The sequence below is a fragment of the Carica papaya genome, chromosome 4 (assembly GCF_054855325.1).
Source record: "Carica papaya isolate Zhongbai chromosome 4, ASM5485532v1, whole genome shotgun sequence".
Lineage (NCBI taxonomy): Eukaryota > Viridiplantae > Streptophyta > Magnoliopsida > Brassicales > Caricaceae > Carica > Carica papaya.
This window is the reverse complement of record NC_142312.1, coordinates 25378485-25400825: the sequence shown is the minus strand read 5'-3', so window position 1 is coordinate 25400825 and position 22341 is coordinate 25378485. Positions and strand designations below refer to the sequence as shown.

At 35.4% G+C, this 22341-nt stretch overlaps 3 protein-coding genes across 5 annotated transcripts; 1 reads left to right on the top strand and 2 right to left on the bottom strand.

Annotated features, from left to right (window-relative positions):
- Nucleotides 1-798: 798 nt before the first annotated feature.
- LOC148266481 (uncharacterized) lies at nucleotides 799-8286 on the bottom strand. The gene is made up of 5 exons (XM_088219112.1): nucleotides 7680-8286; nucleotides 6700-6764; nucleotides 3328-3553; nucleotides 2784-2858; nucleotides 799-1514 (listed from the first exon to the last, which is right to left on the bottom strand). The coding sequence occupies exons 1-5, from the start codon at nucleotides 8145-8147 to the stop codon at nucleotides 1083-1085; spliced, it is 1266 nt and encodes a 421-aa protein (XP_088075238.1). The 5' UTR covers nucleotides 8148-8286; the 3' UTR covers nucleotides 799-1082.
- Nucleotides 8287-11213: 2927 nt separating this feature from the next.
- Nucleotides 11214-12203, top strand: HBP1 (SOUL heme-binding family protein). Its single transcript, XM_022039354.2, has 2 exons — nucleotides 11214-11588; nucleotides 11658-12203. Exons 1-2 carry the CDS (start codon nucleotides 11326-11328, stop codon nucleotides 12070-12072), a joined length of 678 nt encoding a protein of 225 aa, XP_021895046.1. The 5' UTR covers nucleotides 11214-11325; the 3' UTR covers nucleotides 12073-12203.
- A 218-nt stretch (nucleotides 12204-12421) lies between these two features.
- Nucleotides 12422-21227, bottom strand: UBP15 (ubiquitin-specific protease 15). 3 transcript variants are annotated; one of them, XM_022039352.2, is made up of 14 exons: nucleotides 21052-21226; nucleotides 19304-19742; nucleotides 18189-18627; nucleotides 17659-18109; nucleotides 17403-17554; nucleotides 17187-17275; nucleotides 16755-16840; nucleotides 16488-16650; nucleotides 16148-16271; nucleotides 15916-16073; nucleotides 15735-15819; nucleotides 15106-15318; nucleotides 13465-13526; nucleotides 12422-13276 (listed from the first exon to the last, which is right to left on the bottom strand). In XM_022039352.2, exons 2-14 carry the CDS (start codon nucleotides 19588-19590, stop codon nucleotides 12580-12582), a joined length of 3006 nt encoding a protein of 1001 aa, XP_021895044.2. In that variant the 5' UTR covers nucleotides 19591-19742; nucleotides 21052-21226; the 3' UTR covers nucleotides 12422-12579. The 3 variants fall into 3 exon arrangements, with proteins under 3 accessions (XP_021895044.2, XP_021895045.2, XP_088074528.1); XM_022039353.2 differs by having other exon boundaries at nucleotides 19304-19732; XM_088218402.1 differs by having other exon boundaries at nucleotides 13233-13293; nucleotides 19304-19732; nucleotides 21052-21227.
- Between the last annotated feature and the right edge of the window lie 1114 nt (nucleotides 21228-22341).

Here is a 22341-nt window from a genome sequence, read left to right as displayed (position 1 = left end):
AAGTCCCTAAATAATTTTTACCCATTATTATTATTATTATTATTAAAATAAATTAAACTAAATTCAATTCAATTAATACATATTTTATATTTATATAAAATTAATAAAAATAAAATAAAATAAAAATAATTAGGTGTTACAATATTATTATAAATATATGTATACATGTCATATGTGTGAAATCTTAAAGTGCGTTTTGATTTTCAAATAAATTCATATAATTTACTCTTATAAACATGGTAACATGTCAAGCTAAACAAAAAAATTGTCTTGGTTTTATTTGATGAGGATCATTCTTTATCTCCTAACCACTCAAAATATTAGAGAATTGGTTATGATTTCTCTTTAAGAGCGAACAAAATTCGAGCTATATCAGAAAATTGGATCAGACAGACCTAGTCCTCATGTGAGCCGGTTCTTGATCCAAGAGATTCTGAACCGAAGGATACTGGTCAGTTCCATTCTAGTTCTAGTCTCTTATTATTTTGGACTCCTTAAATCAAGTATATATGTGTATGTATGTATAGTAAGCAGAAGAAAAGGTTGAAGAGCCCAAAATTACCCAAAACACATACCGGACATATTGGACACTCCTAAATCCATACTAACATATATACACACACACACACACATATATATATATAAACACATATTGGACACTCCTATATCCAAACTAACCAAACCACCAGAGCAGCATATTCACAAGAACCAATATACTTGAAAATCTTTAAACATAATAAACCACTCCAATCATCTCCAGGATGAAATACCAACAACCATCATCAAAAATTTATTTGCATGCATGTTGAACGAACTTCCTTTTTATATATGTAGTTATGATTTGTGATTAATACAATTTATTCTATATTCAAACATTTCAAGATTAAGGACAGGACCAACCCACTCAACATCATTTTTTTGAAAGAAAAAAAACAAAGAGAAACAGAAAATACAAGGGGCAACACAACGACGAGCGACATGAAGTACGTGATATAGTAATATTCATACATTATACGTATATTTATATATATATATATGCATGTGGAGGAGAACTTGGCCAAGTCATGGATTCACTCTCCACCTTACCCTCCACATCCTCCGCAACCTCCACATCCTCCACCACCTCCACAGCCTCCACCACCTCCGCAGCCTCCACAACCGCCACCACCTCTTCCATGTTCTTCATGACCACCGCTGGTGCCACTATTACCGCCGCCCTTAGTAGCTTTAGGAGCTGGTGCTTCTGTTTGAGCTCCAGCTCCAGACAATATAACTATCCCACCATCTCTAGTACCACTCTGCTTATCACCGCTTTGTTTAGTCTCGCCAATTTCAAGATCACGAGTTACATAACTTTGTTTCGACGCCACTGTTCGAGTTGATCTTACTTGATTTTGTTTCCCTTTACGGCTGCCTCCTTTGCACTTGCAGAGGCAACATAAGATGATCATGGCTGCAGCCACAGACCCACATACTATGAGGACAATGGCATATGCTTTCATTGTGTTTATGTACTATGCACATATGTATGTATGTATATTGCTTTTTTCTTGTAGCTACTCAGAGCTGAATTCCGTTAGTGTTATCCCTTTTCTATTTATATATGCATGTAGTTTAATTTCGTAAATAATAAATTCTGTGAAAAAGAAATTTTTTGTAAGTTTACATGTTATTTTCCGTAGACTTTAGAGAAACATGAAGGAAGTTTTCATGTTTAGTTGACTTTGAATCCGCACAAGGAATTTTTCTCTTGCGTTATTATTATTTCCTATTTCTTGTGACATAAGCCATTTTCATTAATAATAGGCTCTGCATAAAATGTCTATATATATATATGTATATATATATATTTGAAGTATAGATTATTTAACCATTCAACAATTACAAAGCTTTATCCCTCTCGGTGTATGTTACTATTAAACTGTTAAAAAAATCAACTTAATGTACGTATATATAAAAATTTTAAATATAGATTATCCAACCATTAAAAAAATATAAAATCTTTATACCATCCGTAAATGGTTACGATTAAACTTTAAAAAATAAAATTTATATACATATATATACATATATATAACTTTAAAATATAGATTATTCAACTATTTAAGAATTACAAACCTTGGGTTACGATTAAACTTACAAAAAAATTGAACTTTACATGCACATATATATATATATATATATATATAATCTATAAATTATCCAACTCTTCAAGAATTACAAACATTTATAATTCTTTTTATATGGTTTACGTTTAATCAGTATTAAGATTAATCATTAATTAATTGATGTTAAACTGTTTAATTAATTAATTTGTTAATCATAACTGATTTTGTCTTTTTCCTTATACTATTGTACAATTTGTATAAAGTGAGTGTTGCCCAAATCATATCAAAAATATATATCAGAAAATTTTCTTTTTCTCCTCTGTTCCTAACATGGTATCAAAGCTCGTTCTTTTAATCAAAAAATCTTTAGCTCAGTGATTGAGCTTGAAATTTTAATCCTCAATGGCTAGAGAGCCATCAGATGATTCACAAAATCCCTTCTTCCTTCACAGTGCCGATGTGTCCAACCTTCTCAATGGCAACAACTACAACATATGGGAGAGAGCAATCAGAATAGCCTTGAATGCTAAAAATAAACTGGGCTTCATAGATGGAACTTACGACCAACCGAACAGTACCGATTCCACTGCCGGAGCTTGGTCACGATGTAATAGCATAGTGACTTCTTGGTTGTTGAATGTTGTAACAAAGGAAATAACTGACAATTTATTATACCATGAGAATGCACAATCCATTTGGACAAATTTGAGGCTCCGTTATCAACAAAGCAATGCTCCGTGCATCTACCAGCTGAAGCAGAGCATGAACAGCCTCGTTCAAGGATTACTCAGCATCAACGCATATTATACACGAATGAAAACCATTTGGGATGAACTCAAAACTTACCAACCAGTCCCAACCTGCCATTGTAGCAACATGAAGGCTTGGAATGATTATCAAGAGCAGGAGTTTGTGATGATATTTTTGATGGGTTTGAATCCTTCCTACGCGGCTGTTAGGGCTTAAATCTTGATGATGAAATCTTCGCCATCCATTTTGAAGGTTTTCTCGTTGGTGGTGCAAGAAGAACGGCACCGTGCGATTGGCTTCAACGCATGCATAGAGGCGACTGCGGGGTCTACTTCTTCTGTTGCCCTAGCTCAAGGTCGAAGACGATCCACCTGTTCACACTGTGGGCTCATGGGCCACACTGTGGACAGATGCTACCGGTTACATAGATATCCACCAGGTTTCAAGCCCAAGCCCGTCATGTTCCAACCCAATCCAGGCCCACTCCTGGCACTAAATCATTTAATTCATTTGGGTCTGGATCCAGGTCCACTCTCTCTTCTGCAAACCGGGTCTCAACCCACGAACCGAATCCTCCAGTACACATCTCTTCTCCTTCTTCCTCGGGCACGCATCCTCTTGTGCGACAGGCGCAGAGCTTCGCCTCCGCCACTGCCTGCTTGCCGATGCTTGATTCCGTTGCCTCGGTTGACTCTCTGAGCACGTCACAAATCCAGGAGATTATTGCCCACCTAAGAACACGGCTCCACCAACCGTATTGCGCCACCTCGTTGGACAGCTTCTCTCCACCCATCAACAACACTATTTCTGACCTTTACGCGGCAAGTATATCACCAATCCCCTTCTGCCTTTCCAATTTCACACACACACTTACCTCTAAATGCTGGATTATTAACTTTGGAGCCACACATCACATATGTTGCACACCTACCCTCTTCACCACCCTTAAGCATGTTGAACCTATTCCACTTACTTTACCAAATGGGAGTTCAGTGCTAGTCACTCAACTTGGAAATGTGTCACTCACCGACACCCTAACCTTACATGATGTCTTATTTGTTCCTCACTTTTCTTTTAATCTTGTCAGTGTCAGCATGTTAACCATCGCACACAACTGTACAGTTAATTTTTTTTTTCACTCTTGTGTCATCCAGGACCACACTCGAGACTTGTTGATTGGGAATGGTAAACGCATTGGCAACCTCTACTACTTAATTACTAGGTCTTTTCATTTTTCCACTGTTAACACTATTTCCACTAATTCTAAAAGTAGCCTATGGCACTTTAGAATAGGTCATCCTTCCAATGTCAAACTTCAGTACATTAATAAAGGTTTACAGATTTCGAATATTTCTCATTGCAAAATTTGTCATTTGGCTAAACAACGTAAATTGTCTTTTGTTTCTCACAATAAATTATCTGCTCGTCCGTTTGATTTAATCCACATTGATATTTGGAGCCCTTTTTCTACATCTACTATTGAGGGATACAAATATTTTCTTACCATTGTTGATGATTGCACTCGCACTACTTGGGTGTATCTCATTCGTCAAAAGTCGGATGTTCTTACTATTTTTTCTAACTTTTATACTCTCATCCTTACCCAATATCAAATTCCCATTAAATCTGTGAGATCTGACAATGCACATGAATTAAATTTTTATGCATTTTTCAAGTCCAAAAGTATTATTTCTTATCATTCCTGTGTTGAGACTCCTCAACAAAATTCAGTTATCGAGCGCAAATATCAACACATTTTAAATGTGGCACGTGTCTTACTATTTCAATCCCAAGTCCCTATTGTCTATTGGCACGATTACGTCTTGACCGTTGTTTACTTGATAAACTGTACACCTTCCTCTTTGTTATCTAACAAAACCCCTTTTGAACTATTAACTAATAAAAAACCATCTTATAAACATTTGCGTACCTTTGGTTGTCTATGCTATTGCTCAACTTTCGATAGTCATCACCATAAATTTTCACCTTGTTCTAGAGCCTGTGTCTTCCTTGGTTACCCATCAGGTTACAAAGGATATAAACTTCTCGACATTGAGAGCCATCAAATCATCATCTCTCGAAATGTCATTTTTCATGAACATATCTTTCCATTTCTTTCATCTCACTCACCTAGTCCCATTCACAATGATTTTTTTCATGATCGTGTCTTACCTCTTCCTCTCAACACACCTACACACTCATCGGTTTCTTTTGATTCACCTTTCAACCCACCGCATGACACTATCCAAATCCCACCACCTCGACCTCTGCGTCTCACACGACCACCTTTTTATCTGTCTGACTATCACTGTTACCATACAGATATAAATGCACTTTACCCCATTTCTTCCTTCCTTACTTATACAAAGTTTACCCCTCAATATCACAACTTTATTTTTGCTCTTTCCTCCCACACTGAGCCTACCACCTTCTTCGAGGCTGTCCAATATGACGTTTGGAGGACCGCTATGAATATGGAGCTACGTGCCTTGGAAAACAATAATGCTTGGTCTGTTGTATCTCTTCCACCTGGGAAGAAATCTATTGATTGTAAGTGAGTTTACAAAGTTAAATATCAAGCTTATGGGACCATAGAGCGATACAAAGCCCGTCTGGTTGCTAAAGGCTACACACAACAATTTGGTATTGATTTCATTGACACTTTCTCTCCAATTGCAAAATTAGTTACTGTAAAAATTTTGCTTTCACTAGCTGCTATTAATGGTTGGAGTCTGACTCAATTAGACGTCACTAATGCTTTTCTTCATGGTGACCTTCAAGAAGAAGTTTTTATGAATATTCCTCCAGGATATTCTCCTCGAAAGGGGGAGATTTTTCCACATCAACCTGTTTGCCGGCTACACAAGTCAATCTATGGGTTGAGACAGGCTTCCTGACAGTGGTTTCACAAGTTCTCACAAGCATTACTTCACGAAGGTTTCCATCAGTCACAATGTGACCACTCCTTGTTTGTCAAGCATCAGGGTAATATTTTTCTAGCATTGTTGTTGTATGTTGATAATATTGTCATCGCTTGTAACGATAATCATGCCATCAATGAACTCAAAGTTACACTCAAACAGAAATTTAAGATGAAAGATTTGGGAACTCTCTGATACTTTCTTGGACTTGAAATTGCAAGAAATGACACAGGAATCACCTTATGTCAGAGAAAATATGCTTTGGATCTATTAACTGAAACTAGGTACCTTGGTTATAAGCCCTCATCTACTCCCATGGAATCACATCAAAGGATATCCAAAGACGATGGAGAACCTCTGCGTGATATCACTAGTTATCGGCGACTGATTGGAAAATTGTTGTACTTGACCATCACTCGTCCTGATATATGTTATTCAGTCAATAAACTAAGTCAGTTCTTAACTGCTCCCAGGACCAGTCATCTTCAGGCTGCCTTGCGGATTCTTCAGTACATCAAGAGAACACCTAGACAGGGTCTCTTCCTTCCTTCATCATCTACCATCTAAATTAAGACTTTTTCTGATACTGATTGGGGCACATGTCTTGATATTAGAAGATCTCTAACTGGTTATTGTGTTTTTCTTGGACCTTCATTAGTCTCATGAAAATCAAATAAACAACAAGTTGTATCTCGGTCATCTGCAGAAGCCGAGTATCGTTCCATGGCCAATACTACATGTGAAATTATGTGGATTTTGAATTTGTTACGAGATTTAAAGGTACAACATCAAGATCCTGCATTGCTTTACTGTGATCATCAGGCAGCTCTACACATTGCTTCAAATCTAGTGTATTATGAGAGAACAAAACATATTGAACTCGACTGTCATTTTGTCCGAGAAAAAATTCAAGATGGTACCTTGAAGACAATGCATATATCCACTCGTAATCAACTTGCGGATTTAATGACAAAAGCACTTCATCCTACACAGTTTGACAATTTGCTGAACAAGATGAGTACAATAAATTTATATTCTCCATCTTGAGGGGGAGTATTAAGATTAATCATTAATTAGTTGATTTTAAACTTTTTAATTAGTTAGTTTGTTAATCATAACTGATTTTGTCTTTTTCCTTATGCTATTGTACAAGTTGTATAAAGTGAGTGTTGCCCAAATCATATCAAAAATATATATCAGAAAATTTTCTTCTTCTCCTCTATTCCTAACGATCAGAAAACGAGCTTGTAGATATATATATATATATATATATATATATAAATTTAGAGTATAAATTATCCAACCATTCAAGAATTACAAACCTTTGTCATTCTTGTACATATATAGATAAGTTTGGATAAAAAACTTTAAAAAGCACATAAGGATTATAATCGAATAGTATCCTATGGAACCAGCTGCATGCTGACAAACAAATGATCTTTATAATATATTTGAGCTGAGTGTTTTAACTGAGGACAAACCATTAACGAGATTTTTTGAAATCCATTCTGTATTGGAATCCATTTCTGCTCAGTGTTGTTTTGTTTATTCTCACCTATTTCAATGTACGATTAATATAACTTCCCTGGGTTTAGGAATGTTTATCATTCAGTTTGTAATTTTGCTGAGATCGAAAGTTTATAATTGAGTTTGTACTTAAAAAATCAAATCCAGTTAGACTCAATGAATTGGATCATATTAAACAAAACAGTTTTCCTTTCTGTCTTCAGTTTGAAGTTGGAAAATTTGAAAATTTTCTTTCTACAATGTATATATTGAGAGTACAATATATATATACATTAAAATATATATTTTTTTCTTTCTACAATATATATATATATATATTAAGTACAACATAATATATATTAATTTTACTTTAAATAAAAGTCAGAACAATTCAATCTCCACCACCACATCCTCCACAACCTCCACAGCCTCCGCATGATCCTCCACAGCCTCCACAACCACCGCCTTCTCCACCATCTCCCGTACTTCCCGCACCTTCCACTTCGTTACTTTCGACACCACCAGCAGCTGTCGCCGACACTTCTATCTCGGCTTCAAGTCCACCTCCAACGAATATAACCAGTCCACCATCTCTAATACTGTCGCTTCTGCCAAGTTTTTTATTCTTCTCCCCTTCAACGTCGCCATTAATATTATTACTTGGTTGAGCTGCCGTAAAAGTACTCCTCCTTGCCTGATAATTACGTGTTAGCTTGTTTTTCCGATTGCCTGGCTTCGGCCAGAGGCAACATAATATTAAAACGGCAAGGGCGTACCCACCGAATGCTATGAGGATAATCGAATCTGTCTTCATCTTCACTGTTTTTTTTTTTTTTTTTGTGAAGCTGATTAGAGTCATCATTTATCTATGAATGTCAATGGATTGCGTAAATTGGAAGATGGCAATTATATATATATATATGTATGTTACAACTTGTTTTGGTATAGACTTGAGAGAAACAGCAAGGAAGTTCTGCTTCGTTGACTTTCTTCTTGTTTCCTCGTCTCTTCTCGTGAGATAAGCCCATTTCATTAATATTAGAAATTTTCTTTGAAAAATACAAAAACATCTACGAAAATCAACTTCATGTTTAATACTTTTCATCTTTTATAAGTGGTTATAGCTTGGAATTGTGCATTTTTTGTGCCCTTATTAGAAAGTGGTGTTATAATTTATAACTCTATTCATCATCTTATATGTATTTCTGTCTTAAAAATAATAATAATGATCAATGAAGTTATTATTATGATTAGTATTTATATACTATTTAATTAATAAAATATATATATATTTTTACTAAAAATAATAACAACAAAGTGATTTTAGAAGGTGCCACATTATGATGCAATTACAGAATTCTTTTAGTAGAAAGACATACAGTTCATTATTTAGATACACTTTGCACGCAATAATAACACACAAGACACTAACACAATTAGAAAAACACACATGAAGAATAAATATATAAGTCATTCAACCAACAAATGATTGGTCCAATAACACAATGTATTCAATGATAAATGAGGGGAAAATAGTAGACAAGCCGAGTCTCCAATCCACCACCATAACTAACTTGTTACAGCCTTCAGCATAACCAAAGATTTATTTATGGATGAACAAAAGGGTATTTAAGCCCAAAAAGAGAGAAAATTAAACTCATAGTCATTAGTACCTGTTCTTCCTTGCTACTCAAGTCTGGCTTCTACTAGTTCAATGTAAAATAATCAGATAACCCAAAAACATATATTCCTCATGGAAAAATTCAGCAGCGGATACCAAATTCTCATTGCCTACCTGGTGAATTAAACTTTCCTTTCTCAAAAACAAGAAACATTTAGGCACACAAATGTACAGACTGTACGTATCATGTATGTTTATAAGTGCATGTACGTACATTCATCGATTTATAAAATTAATATCTCCTTGATTTGTCAAACTAACAATTCAAGTCAGGAAATTTTCTTGGAAAAAAATAGCAACTTGAAGATTTAAGATATCAGACAAAAGATATAGCGCACTTACAAAGAGGACACTCAGATGAGTAAGGCTACAATCAAATCCTCAGCCAGCAATATAACCGCCACCAGCAAAGAGCGGGGCAGTAATTGGGCACAGGATCTGCCACATTGTTTCTTCACGGTCCTCTGCTTCACCCATAACTAGAAAAAACATATGGTGAGAAGGGAACATACCATCAAAATGGCATTGAGACCTTCACCTTAACCATTCCGATTCAATTGTCATTGAATAGTCTCTTTCCTGGAAGAGAATAATTAAACTTTTCCATCTAGGTCTATTTGGAGTAAAACGTTTATGTTGAGAAAAATTTTAAAAGATAGGTTAGCTTTAAACAATATTTTGTACTACCTGAGAGGAAAAAGAAGAGAAGACTAATAGAAAAATTCAATTTCTAATTTGTGTTTGTCCATATAAATTTTCAAATATATTAATATATATAGGTACTAACATAACTCTTAAAATTTCAAATCTATAAATCATAATTAACTATAATATATGAACTACTTAAAAAAAATTCAAAAAACACATATTAATTATTATATTTATAACTTAAATTAAACTTAATATACATGAATATTTTTGACATTTTATATAGAACTAAAACAAATCTCATTCCCCATCCAACCTCGAGCAACCATTTTTGAAACAGTCAAAAACCATACCGAGCTGCCATACATGTCTAAGAAGATGCTCACGCTCCCCACAAATTAATCCAGCATGAACCCGTATTCAATAAAGCTGCAATCGATTTCTTACCAATATTTACAGCTGCATATGTAAATTGGTTGGCTTATTACCTCATAAAAGAAACTTGAGATAAAAATTCAGACTACTTTCAGCATTTCCAATTTAATGAACTCCAGCCAATAAGCCACACCAACCAGGATTCCTCCTCTTATAGATTCTTAAACATATAGAAGACATCATCAATAAATCCAATTACACATATGCATCAAGAAGAATTCTTCCCACCTCAGGGTCATCTTCAAAAACCAAACTTAATCACATCGCAATACTATCACTAGGCAGAAATTACTTGGGTAAGTACGTTATAATGTGTCAGGGCCTCGGTTCATTAGAACGGAACCGGGGCCAGCTGATATTCATATTAGTTCACGCATTTCATCAAACAGATGTCGGGCACCACCAAGTTACCACTAATCATAGGATTGTTTGGAAGAAAAGAGCATACTCATGGAATCCAGCTTTGATATAGAATGAAGTGAATTGGGATGTGTCTTCTCTATCATAAAAACCTTATCAAATGATTTTGCGACGGTGAAACACTGTCATTATAGCCGAACCCTGTAGTTTCCTGCAACTTCGTGAAAAAGCTCAAGTGGGATTAGAGCATATAACACGGTGTTTTTCCACTTTTTTAAATAATATAACAAAATATTAATTAAAAGAGATTATTTTAATAATTAATATGAAATTAATTCTCAAAATTTAAAATTCTCTTTTAATTTGTTCTCCAATATTTTATTTATTTATTTAAAATATTAAATTTTGCTCTATTTCTACGTTCTTTTAACACAAGATTTTGAGTCTGGCAAATGAATATTTGACCATTAAGTTTTATAAATATATATATATATATATAGAGTTTTCCAGCATTTTTATTGATTGATCTAAATTGGACATCCAAATTACACCAATTTGAATTATCCAAAAATATTTTATATATTATTACTTTTCAATTCAATTCAATAAAAATCCAAAAAATGAATAGGATCCTAAGTAACCAGAATATAATTTAAAAAATTAAAATAATTAAATGATATTTAAATAATAACTTAAAAAATAATTATTTTTAAGTAATTAAATTATTAACTATTAGGTTTAATATTGGAGAGTGGCAATCTTGTAAATATACGAATTCCAGGATCATATACCTATGTCTCGTCCAGAAGCTCATTAAACGTGTGGTGTACCTTGGCTAATCCTTCTCTGCTCTGCTGCAAGAAGAAAAACTGAAGGAGAATCCAATCGTCCTTCAAAAATTTCAAGGATAATTGCCATGGCGGGTGTTGACATCTTGAAGCTATCACTTCTCTTCAACCTGCTTTCTGTCTCAAACTTTGGCAATCTGTGGCCTGAAACTAACCAGCGCCATGTAAGTGAATACCCACCTTCATGCACCCGCATAGAATGTCCTACCTACCAACTCATTCACGTCGGCAATGGCTTCGAGATTCGTCGCTATAACTCTACTGTCTGGATCTCAACTTCCCCAATTCAGGACATCTCTCTTGTTGAAGCCACCAGAACTGGATTCTTACAGTAACATCCTTCATCTTTTCTTTTTCCCATTTCCCTCCCTCAAGCTTGTGACTTTATGCGTTGTTGCAGGCTGTTTGATTACATTCAGGGGAAGAACAAGTACCAAGAGAAAATAGAGATGACAGCTCCAGTGATAACTCAAGTTGCACCCAGTGACGGACCCTTCTGTGAATCTTCTTTTGGTGTCAGCTTTTATGTCCCAAAACTAAACCAAGCAAACCCACCTCCTGCTAAGGGTCTCCATGTCCAGAGATGGAAACCTACATATGCTGCAGTGAGGCAATTCGGTGGCTTTGTCTCAGATTCTAATGTTGGAGAAGAAGCTGCTGCTTTGAAAGCTAGTCTTGAAGGCACTGAGTGGCTTAAAGCCATTGAGAAAAGCCGGGTAGATCATGCCGCCTATACAATAGCTCAGTATAATTCTCCCTTTGAGTTTGAAAATAGGGTGAATGAAATCTGGATGTTATTTGAGCTGGAAGATTAAATTGTCGTTTGAGAAGAAAAGGGTTTTGCCTGGTGAATAAATTGAGGCCTTTTCTTTGGTTATGTATACAAGTTCGTGCCACTAAATATATCCTGCTTGTAGTATTGAATAAAATATTACTCTTTCCTGTTGTTGTAGTTTTCCACATTTTCTTGCTTCTACAACAGACTATAAGTTCTTATTATTCCAGATAAAAAATTATTTGGATTTGGACACGTTGATTGAAAAAACCAACTTCATTAGCTTCAATTTGAGGTTTACATCGATAAGAATGACCCTCAGTTTGTTCAATGAACTAGAACTTAGAGAGTCTCTGAGAAATGAAGAACTTTACAAATTTGAGAAGTAATTTGAAGAGACAACAAGAATATTTCTTTTTTCCTGGTTTTCTTTTTTTCTTATATGATTCACACGCCCCAATCAACAAAGCATTGAAACAAAAATTTTGGGGCACCAAGTCAACCTGCCTAAGTAAAATCTACGAAATCAGTTGAAATCCTCCATGAACTATTGTATACAATGAGTGGATGAAGTCATCATCCGCTCATAAGGGTATTTCAGATTACTCCCATATTTTACATACATGCTGGAGTTACAATCAGAAGAGGATTCACTCAAAGAATCACTGACTTGTTTTACTCTGTCTCTTTTCTGCACTCGGTTTAGAGTGTGCCAGGACGAGTATGAATCAACGACATAACCCTTCTCCTCCGAAAAGAACCTAGTCTGTAGCCTACTATTTGCAAACATTCTACAAGCAACGGTATTATGAGAGGATGATTCCAGACCATATGGAGTGCTGAAGATTGAGAATGGATCCGCATCTGCATAATCCACTGTGCTGAAAGAGTCTCTAGTGCTCTCAGTTGTGAAAGATGCCTCATCTGAACTTGTAAATAGGGACCAATCACTCAATGTAGCATCAGAGAACTCCATGCTGGGTAGCTGAGCAGATGTTTCCATCGTTGGCAGGCTATTATTGTTTACACTCCTACAAATACCATTCATGGTATGATTGGCAAAATTGGTACCAATTTCCGGTCTGGGATCTGGCGAGGGCTGTGTGCCAACAAAATGATAGTCAGGTTTTCTTTCATCTGTTCTTGAAGGCTTGTGATCTTTTGATATGCTGTGCTTAGCCGGGGTTATAACTTGTTTCCTAATGGTTTTCACCATTTGCACTCTTTGAGGACGAGGACAAGACCTATGAGACATCAAACACTTGAAAATCTAAGTGGAGCATAATAGATGCAGGCTGCTAAAAACTGAACATATTAACAGACATACAAATTATCTTCACATATAAATGTAAAAGACAATTTAAAATGCAAAAGGAGGGAAAATGGAGAGGGCTAGAAGGGAAAAGTAGAAATCAATTATTTCAAGGTCTACCTCATGTAAAATAAGATATATGCTCCTTCTGACATCACCTGGCTCATTGGCACTGGACGAACCTGTGAGCAAGAAAAATCTTAAAAACCCCAACACAAAAAAGAATACTATGTAAACATTAGCACAATTGAAGCACAGGCTGTCCTATCAAATCCTAAAATCCACTTCACAAGCAATACTTTTCTTTTGAGATAAAAAGTCACTTCACAAGCAATATAAATAGCAGAAGCTGAACAGACATGAAAAATACAAGCATCATAAGATTTCTTTCTTCCAATTTTTTTTACAAAGCACGAGTTTTCTTGATTATGATCATGGAGAATGAAATTATGAAAGCCTGATCCTCCAGTAAATTATATCATTCAAAGATACTACATTCATATCAACCACCAAAATAGTACTGAAGATATAATGGTACTTCAAGAGTTATCAATGGCAGAAATGCTAACTGTCCAAATATGCTTGATAACAAGACATGAAGCAATCCAAGTTAAACATGGGTCTCAAATTAAAGATTAGTCTAATGAGTGTTACACATCAAAGTAATGCTAGTAGGTTCCATCAGCAGAGAAAATTTTGATGCGAAGTATTTTTCCAAATTACTATTAAATAAGGTTTCTTTATTAAGAGAACATATATATATTATATACAGAGACACGAAGGTAGTGTCACCCATGTACAACCTGAAACCCTTCTTTCTGTTCTTGAGGAAACAAAGATCCAACATTAAAGAAGGGAATCAGACAAAAAATCACTGATATCCCCAAAACCTTCTCCACTAAGTACTATTGAATAAGATTATAATGGATGCTATTTATATAAGGTGAATTTCTTCCCGGAAAGACTAAGGAAGATTTTGGATCGAACATTGTATATCTTTCTTAGAGGAAAGGAATGAAGGCACCTTCTGCCAAAAGAAACCCTCTATGGAGGAAACCTTTTCAACCAAAGCACCTAAGGGAGATGAGGTAATGTTACGTATTTCATTCCTGTAGAACACATCACCAGGCATATCCTCACACAACCACAGACATCACAACTCTTCATCTTTTGACACATCATCAAGGTTTCCACCAACCAACTAGAGCCTCACCTTCATTCTTTATGGATAACATATCAATCCTACAGTTTTAAACCTAATTTAGATGTTCCTATGACTTCACAAGGACAGGCAGTTCCCTTGGCTAACTCTCCATCTCAGCCCTTTCATTAGTCATATATCAGAATCCTCGGTCATTTCAGGAGGCCAACATTTGTAATCTCACATGTGGAGGCATGCTTTAATCCATTTTGTTCTTAATTTAACTAAATCTGCATAGCTAATACAGTGATCTGAAACCTAAAAGAAGAAAACGAGAGAGAGAGAGAGAGAGAGAGAGAGAGGCTTCATCTCTAATCTCTTAGATAAATACATGGAACTATTTAACACAAAAGAGCAAGTTAGATGAAAAATATTTTATCAATCTAAGTTTTTCAACAGTTACGGGCTTTCACAGTTTCTCCACATAATGAGCTCATCAAAAAAGTCACTAAGATATCACACACAGTGCATATGAACTTGAAATGAATAATCAAATAGGATTCTCTATGACATCCACATATAATAGCTGACAACTATTACAAATAAAATTGACAAATTACCTCAGTGTCATCTATCCTGAACCAATTGCCTTGCAAATCCTTTACATACGACACATAATGCCCCGAGAAAGATGCATTCAGCGTATCCAAATGCACCACAACAGCATAAAGCATGTAAAGAGGAGGAATATCACCTGATCTAGTCATAAACGGAATCATATCCAGCATATCCGGAAAGGTGATACATTTATTTATTTTACCATATCTTCCTTCCTGGAGAAACAAACAGCATAAAGCAAAAAAAAGAAAAAAAATCAAATTTAAGAAAATATCCAATATTAAGGCATTAAATGTTGAAAAAATGAAGTTATATGCTATAAGTTTAAGTATCGCATATATTTAAGATAAATAATATTTGTTGGTAAGGGAACTGAATCTCGAGTTGATAAACAAGCAAAAGCATAGACTGCTATCAACAACGCTGGCCTCTGTTCCATATTACCAGGAGACAGATTTATCACTAGATGGCTACAACTAGAACAACATGCAAATTTATGGAAGCAAATTTTTTACTGCTCAATCAGACCAACACTAGATTCTAGCTATTTCTGATCAGCCATTTTAGTAATGTAGAATAAGATTACGGCATATAGAAGGAAACCAGTATCATCACCACTACAAACTGATACCTGGAATCTCTTCAACACAATTGTCAGGATGTTTGGTGCCTCATGTATGCTCAACTGCTTTCTTGCTCGAACATAGGCAGCACACCTTTTTACAGAACCATAAAAGAGTCGGTGATTTCCACAAGTTTAAACCATAATCTTTTCAACTTGAATAAGAATGGGATACAATCTTTTGCCAAACCTTCCACATCTATACATGTTCTCTCCATCCAGATCTTCAGGAGTCGTAAATTGAGTCAGTGCATCCTCCAAGGACTCAACCCAGCCATATATCTCCAGTGTAAGATCCATGATGTTTTCATATCGTTCCGACTCATGAGAACACCTCAAGCATTTGACCTGATTCCATAGAAGTTGATTGATGCTTGGGATTATAAAAATAAAATAAAATAAGAAAAAATAGGAAGGTGTACTTTTGATTGAAGACGTCCACCAAAAGTATGTTGTATGAAAGTTGTCTCTTGCAATCTGGAATCAACCTTACTTTCTCCGCCTAATCCCTCCAAACATATGGATTGCATAGATGCAACCAAAAGCCTGGATAGAACCCAAAATATGTATATGTATGGAATCAAAATTTTGTTGGAAAACAATCAAGAATGTTCTAATTTTCCATTCAAATGCACTGACACAAATTTTCCCATTAAACTTTTTCATATGGTAGAAATAAGAGAAACAGTGAAGCATAGACAGAATGGGAAAAAATATAAAATAAAAACTGAGGAGAAAACTCAAATGCAAAATTTGAATGACCTTAAAAATTCATGAGCATCTTCTTGACTTCCATCACCAATATGGCAATTGATACTTCGCATATGTAAAAGGATTTTGCTAGGCGACAAGGGGCCCCCTGTTTCTCTTAACATCATTACATGTCGCTCGAGTTCACACATGAGGCACCAATCTTTTCCGCAACCTATAATGCATGTACCAGACAATAAAAGTCACACAAGGACGCAGAAAGCAAGTCACAACTTGAATACACAACTAACAATGAGGAGAGATAAGAAATGTGAGTACAGGCTCTTGAATGTGATCGTTGGAGCAAATAAATTATAAGAGGCTTTGTGCTGGTTAGACACTGCAACGCAGCATTAGCATAGCAGCTGCAGAACAAAAATTATAGTTAATAAACTAAAGTAACATGCAAGACACAAGTTTAAAGAGTATAAGCCCCTAAAACTTTACCTGTGACACTAAAAGAGAATGTCTGTTCATGCATCAGACTTTCTAAGAACAAATAATTAAATGAATATAGACTATGCTTGTTTTAGTTGGTACAAGAACACAAGATTCACATTGAAATTACTTACCATTCAATCTACAGCCATATTAACATACAGACATTGATTTCAGTTTTAGTTATTTTAGTCTCAGATCTTCATTTGTTTTTATTCAGAAGCCACATTTAAATTCATGGGGGAACACAAAGCAGAAATGCTGAGACTTTACCTGTTCCCACAGTTTACAAGTCCCCTAGGTGATAAGTTAAAGACTTCACACTGAAAGAACCTCACAAATTCCTCGTAAGGAAAAAGCATCTGAAAAAATAGAGCATAAAACTTTTGAACTTCCATATATAATTAAAGAACCCAATAAAAACTAATGGCCTACAGAGTAGATAAAGGAAATAAATCCATATACAGGTACTTGCGGAATGGAACTGACTTTAATTTTCTTGTGTCTATCATCATACTTTGCTGACCCATTCTGCATGGCAAGTTTTGTGGACTTTCTTAAACCCATCATCTTCATAATTCCCACGCTTGCAACCCCACTGTTTTCATGTGCTAGGATGGTATCCATTGTCCTTGTACCTTCTGCATTACAGAAACAGAATTAGATTTTTTTTCCAAAAGAAGAAAAAGAATTAGATTAACTAGAAGGAAAAGATAGATCAGGAGAAAAGATATGAGAGACCTACTTGATTCATCAGCAATTTCTCTTTTCCTTTCTTTTTCAACATACAAATGTTCTCCAGACACTTTCCCAGGTGATTTGGGCAACTTTGCATTTTTTATCCCCTGAGGATTTGTTAAACTCTTAGTTTTTACAACTCCTTTAGCTGCTGTTTTTTCCAAGCAACAGTTTGGTTTGACAGTTTCATTACTAAATGCACTCGCTGTTCTCGATAAATTTTCACCGTTCAGAAACTCTGTTTCAGTCTTGTAAAAATTTGCCCCAGTTGTTGGAGAATATGAAGAACTAGAAAATCCATTGTTGCTTCTTGGTTCTGGAAAGCTCCCATGTTGGCCTTGATGCTTGCTACTTTTTTCATTCTGCAGGGTACTTCTGGCTCTAGCTTGATCGCCGATATGCATGTGAGTTTGCTTTTTGAGAATTTCTTCAGAAACAACAGTGTCACTAGTGCTTGACTGCAGCAACAAGTTACAGTATTGATCAAATGCTATAAGATGATTATGCAGACTAGAGAAAAAATGTAGAGATAAGAACCTTTTGCCTTATAGAACCCGCATTTAATGAATGACTAAAGACTGTATTGATAGCGTCACTGCAAGATATTTCTTCAAATGAGCCCAACACAGCAGAATTCTCCTTTTTCAATGATTCTCTGCCCGACTTATGGGAACATCGCTTGTCCATAGACCTTCTCTCTGGCATGGATGGTTGAGAGGCATCACCCACATAGGAATCCATGCTAACAAAAGCAGCAGAGCTCATTGAAAGATGATTTATATTTTCCACAGGTACCTGCTCCATCATAGCTGGATTAATGTTGTAACCACATAACTGGGGGTTCATGCTCTCATCAGGCATAACGGAGTCATCAATTGAGGCAGCTTTCGGAGATGAGCATGAGCTTCCACTCTCCAATGGCTGGCATTCTCGCTTATGAGCTTGCCTCCAGTGAATTATTTGGCACTTCCCAGAGCTGCTTACACAAGAAAAACAAATAAATAAAAAAATAAATGGATTGGAAATTTGAGAAACTTAATCAGTTCATGTCATGCAGAGATCTTAGTTTTGAGTCTACATATATAGGCAACCCAGCGCATAAAGGTCCCACATTATAAAACCATGACTTTATGGTCAAAATGGAGCAACCTCACTGTTGCACCAAGAGTTCCTCCAAATACATTTCATGACCCAAAAGATAAGGCCAAAGATTTCGGAGAAAAATTTAAACTCTTCAGATACATAGCCTAACATCTTTACATTTTTTATCTTTCAAAGAAGCTCAAGTTTCAAATACGTTGGAACCATGGATTCCGTTTGTTCACTACCTGAGCTTATCTGGTGCTAGCCCCTAAGAACAACATTTTTAACATTAATACAGTCCTACAGTATTCATTACAGGCCAGAGTTTTTTATAGAACCTAATACACAAACTAGCATTGCAAATCCCAATAGTTGAAAAGTTCATAGAGATGAAGCAAAACACATTCGGGAGTGTTTCCTTATTGAAACTTTCCTTTCTATCTCAGCATTCACTTTTAAAAAGCATGACTAGCTTATATGTACCCACAGCGCCTTCTTCGAAAACTTTGGTGCAGAACAAAATATTTAATGAAATGAAAGATGAGAACTTGAAGCCAAATAGAATATACCAATATCTAACAGCCTTGCATCTGGAGCAGCGAGTTGTAGCTGGACTAAAACACCTAGCACACACATGAAGTCCATTTTTTGAAGGAGTGACAAGTGGGATAACACTTGCAGCAGCCATTGCCTCAGCTCTAAGAGCTTCCTCGGCAGCCAAATGAGCAAGCAAACTCACTCTCTCTCTTTTCTTTGCAGCCTCACTCCATATCCCAAGTAAGACGTAAGCAACCAGAGGAAGCACAACCAAAACCAGAAACAGGACAGGTATATCAGCTTCCCTTGGCTCAAGCATGTCCCCACCAACACATACATGTCCAGTTGCCGCAAAATCAGTACCCAAAAGATAGGCTCGTGAAGCTACATTACTCCATATAGTCCAAAATCTACTGTCAACATCTTGAGTTGCAAGTGTTCATAAAGCTCCGCCACTCAACCTGTCAAGTACTTGGATTCCCAGTAAAAATAAGACTGAAATTAATAAAAGTATCATTTCCTTTTCAATATTCAGTAAATAGATATACTTAATCCATTAGTAAAATATGGTTTTTCATAAACTCTATGATCATAAATTCTTGATTTGCATTATAGTATGCCAACAAAAATCTAATGAACCAAATTAGCAACAATGACAAAGGCCCCTTTGCAAAGAAAGAGAGGAGATATTCCCAAGTAAAATTTTCTAGAGAGATAAGGCTGTAAATCCTATTATTCTTATCAATAGTCGTTCAACAATGGTCTTACTTTGGAGACTAGCAGACAGTTAAGATATATTAAGTTTCAGAAGTGTGCCAACATTTGGTGAACCCTGGAAATCTTAAGTGGCTAGATTACGACTTTCCCAGAAGGGGTAAAAAAAGATAACAGGAGAAACAACATTAAAACAGCCCGCACCCCTATTACATTTGGATCTTCTATTACTTATTTAACTCTGAAACTAGGCTAAGTTTTGGGCCATTACAAGGTTCAGTGGAGTCTGGAACCGTTGACCACCTAGCATTATGACTTTCCCCAGAAGAAAAAAGAAAAAGAACAGGAGAAACAACATGAAAACAACCTGCAGCCCCATATCATCAGTCTGAAACTAGGTTGCCTTGGTGATACATTGTGCAAGTACCAACTGTCAATGAAATAGCTCAAGAGCAGTTCCAAACGAAAAGATTCAGATTTTAACTAGGGTGGTTATGTTCCTTACAAAAAAAAATTTATTTTTGATTCTACTAGAGAATCTAAGAAGGTTATTTCACCACTTCTCACCAAAACCCTCATAAAATCTTCTTCAAAATGAACTTCTGTAAACACGAACATCCATAAACACATTCTGAAATCTAGCATCCAAAATGAAGAGGACAATCCTGTAGGAAACTACTGCGAGAAGAATAAAAAGGTCTCCCATTTCAACACGCCACTGACAAAACAAGTTCTTCGGGAGGAGCCCATCTTGAAGATAGCCCTAATTTCACATTCCAAACACACGCCATCCTCCACTACTGAACTTAAAGGACCCCGCTGAATCCAGCATTCTTAACGTACAAAGCAACAGATTTGCAGCAAAATTAAATCCAAGGATAAATATTTCTCTAGGAGAAGAAGCTAATTATTCAATGTTGGACGCATGACAAGAAGCAAAACCCTATATGAAAACAAAGCAGGCTTCTTTTCTAATCTAAGCTTCAAGTAGGGAGAGGAAAAAGAAGATTTGAAAGCTGTAAAGCCAAATGAAGCACAAGTCGGGTTAATTTCAAATCTTACATACCTCTCATGAAGCAAAAGAAACAAGAAGAAAAAAATCCCAGCAAACACTTTCTCCTTTCTCCTTCCTCTCCCTCCTCTTCCTCTTCTTCTTCTTCTTCAAAAAGATTCTTTGATTCCTCAGATGGTAAGACAAACAGTTTCTCTCTGTGCGGTTTGTGCTTCACTTCACACTTTGCACTCTCTCTCCTTTTAAGAATATGGAAATTCTAATGTCTAACTTGCTCGCACAGAAAGTCAACAGAATATCCACGTGTAATAAAAGGATTGGTTCTAAACTGAAGAGAAAGTGGAGGCCAGGTTTGTAGTAACCTTGGGCTAAGGTGACGCGAGCGCGTGATTGGTTGTAGACCGTTGGATGTGTGGAAGCTTAGGGGGCGGAACTGTGATGGTCGTTTAGGACGTCATGTGGGAAGTGTGGTCAAAAAAAAATTGGTAAAGAGTTTTTCAACAGTGGGACCCAGTGGATGTTCTTCCCAATGATATTAATCAAGGGACACGTGTACGATGTGGATGCTTTTAGGAGGATAAATGTTGTGTTGGAGCTAAACACGAATATTTTTTGAACATATAATATATTATTACTAAAAATAAACACACACATATATATATATATATGGTGTAAGTAATAATAGTAATTGTTAAATCATTTTATAACTATAAAAGTAAGTATTGGAAAGAGAGGATTAAATTATTAATATGCTCCATTAATTACAGATTGTTTTCCAAGCTATGATTATTTATTCTTTATCATTATAATTCTAAAATTATTTTTCGACCAAAGAGAAATTAATAATTAAATTTTATTTTAGCGAAGTTATAACATATATATAATAATAGCAGACTATTTTGATGAATATATCGATTTTTTTTTTCTTTGTTGTAAACAATACTAATGAGATTTAACGAGAGACTTAAAAGAAAGTAATGATCTACATCTATATATGCGTATATAAATACATACATATGTAAATTATTAAGATTTTTTTTTTTTTCAATAAGACATATGAATTTCGATAAGAATTAAATCAATTACTTTTTTAATATGAATTATATGTCTTGGATTAATCACACAAATTGTTTCATATTTTTGACTAAATTAAGTATAATTTATATAACTTAATCAAGAATTAAAAAAAATTTATCTCCTAAGATCATTACAAAAAATATATATATATTTTTTTCCATATGGTTGGATTTATATAAATAATTTCCTCCTGAACAGGCTTAGGTCCAACTTTCAAACACCGTTTACTCCAAAATTTCTTTGCAATTTTGAGTATTTTTTATTTTA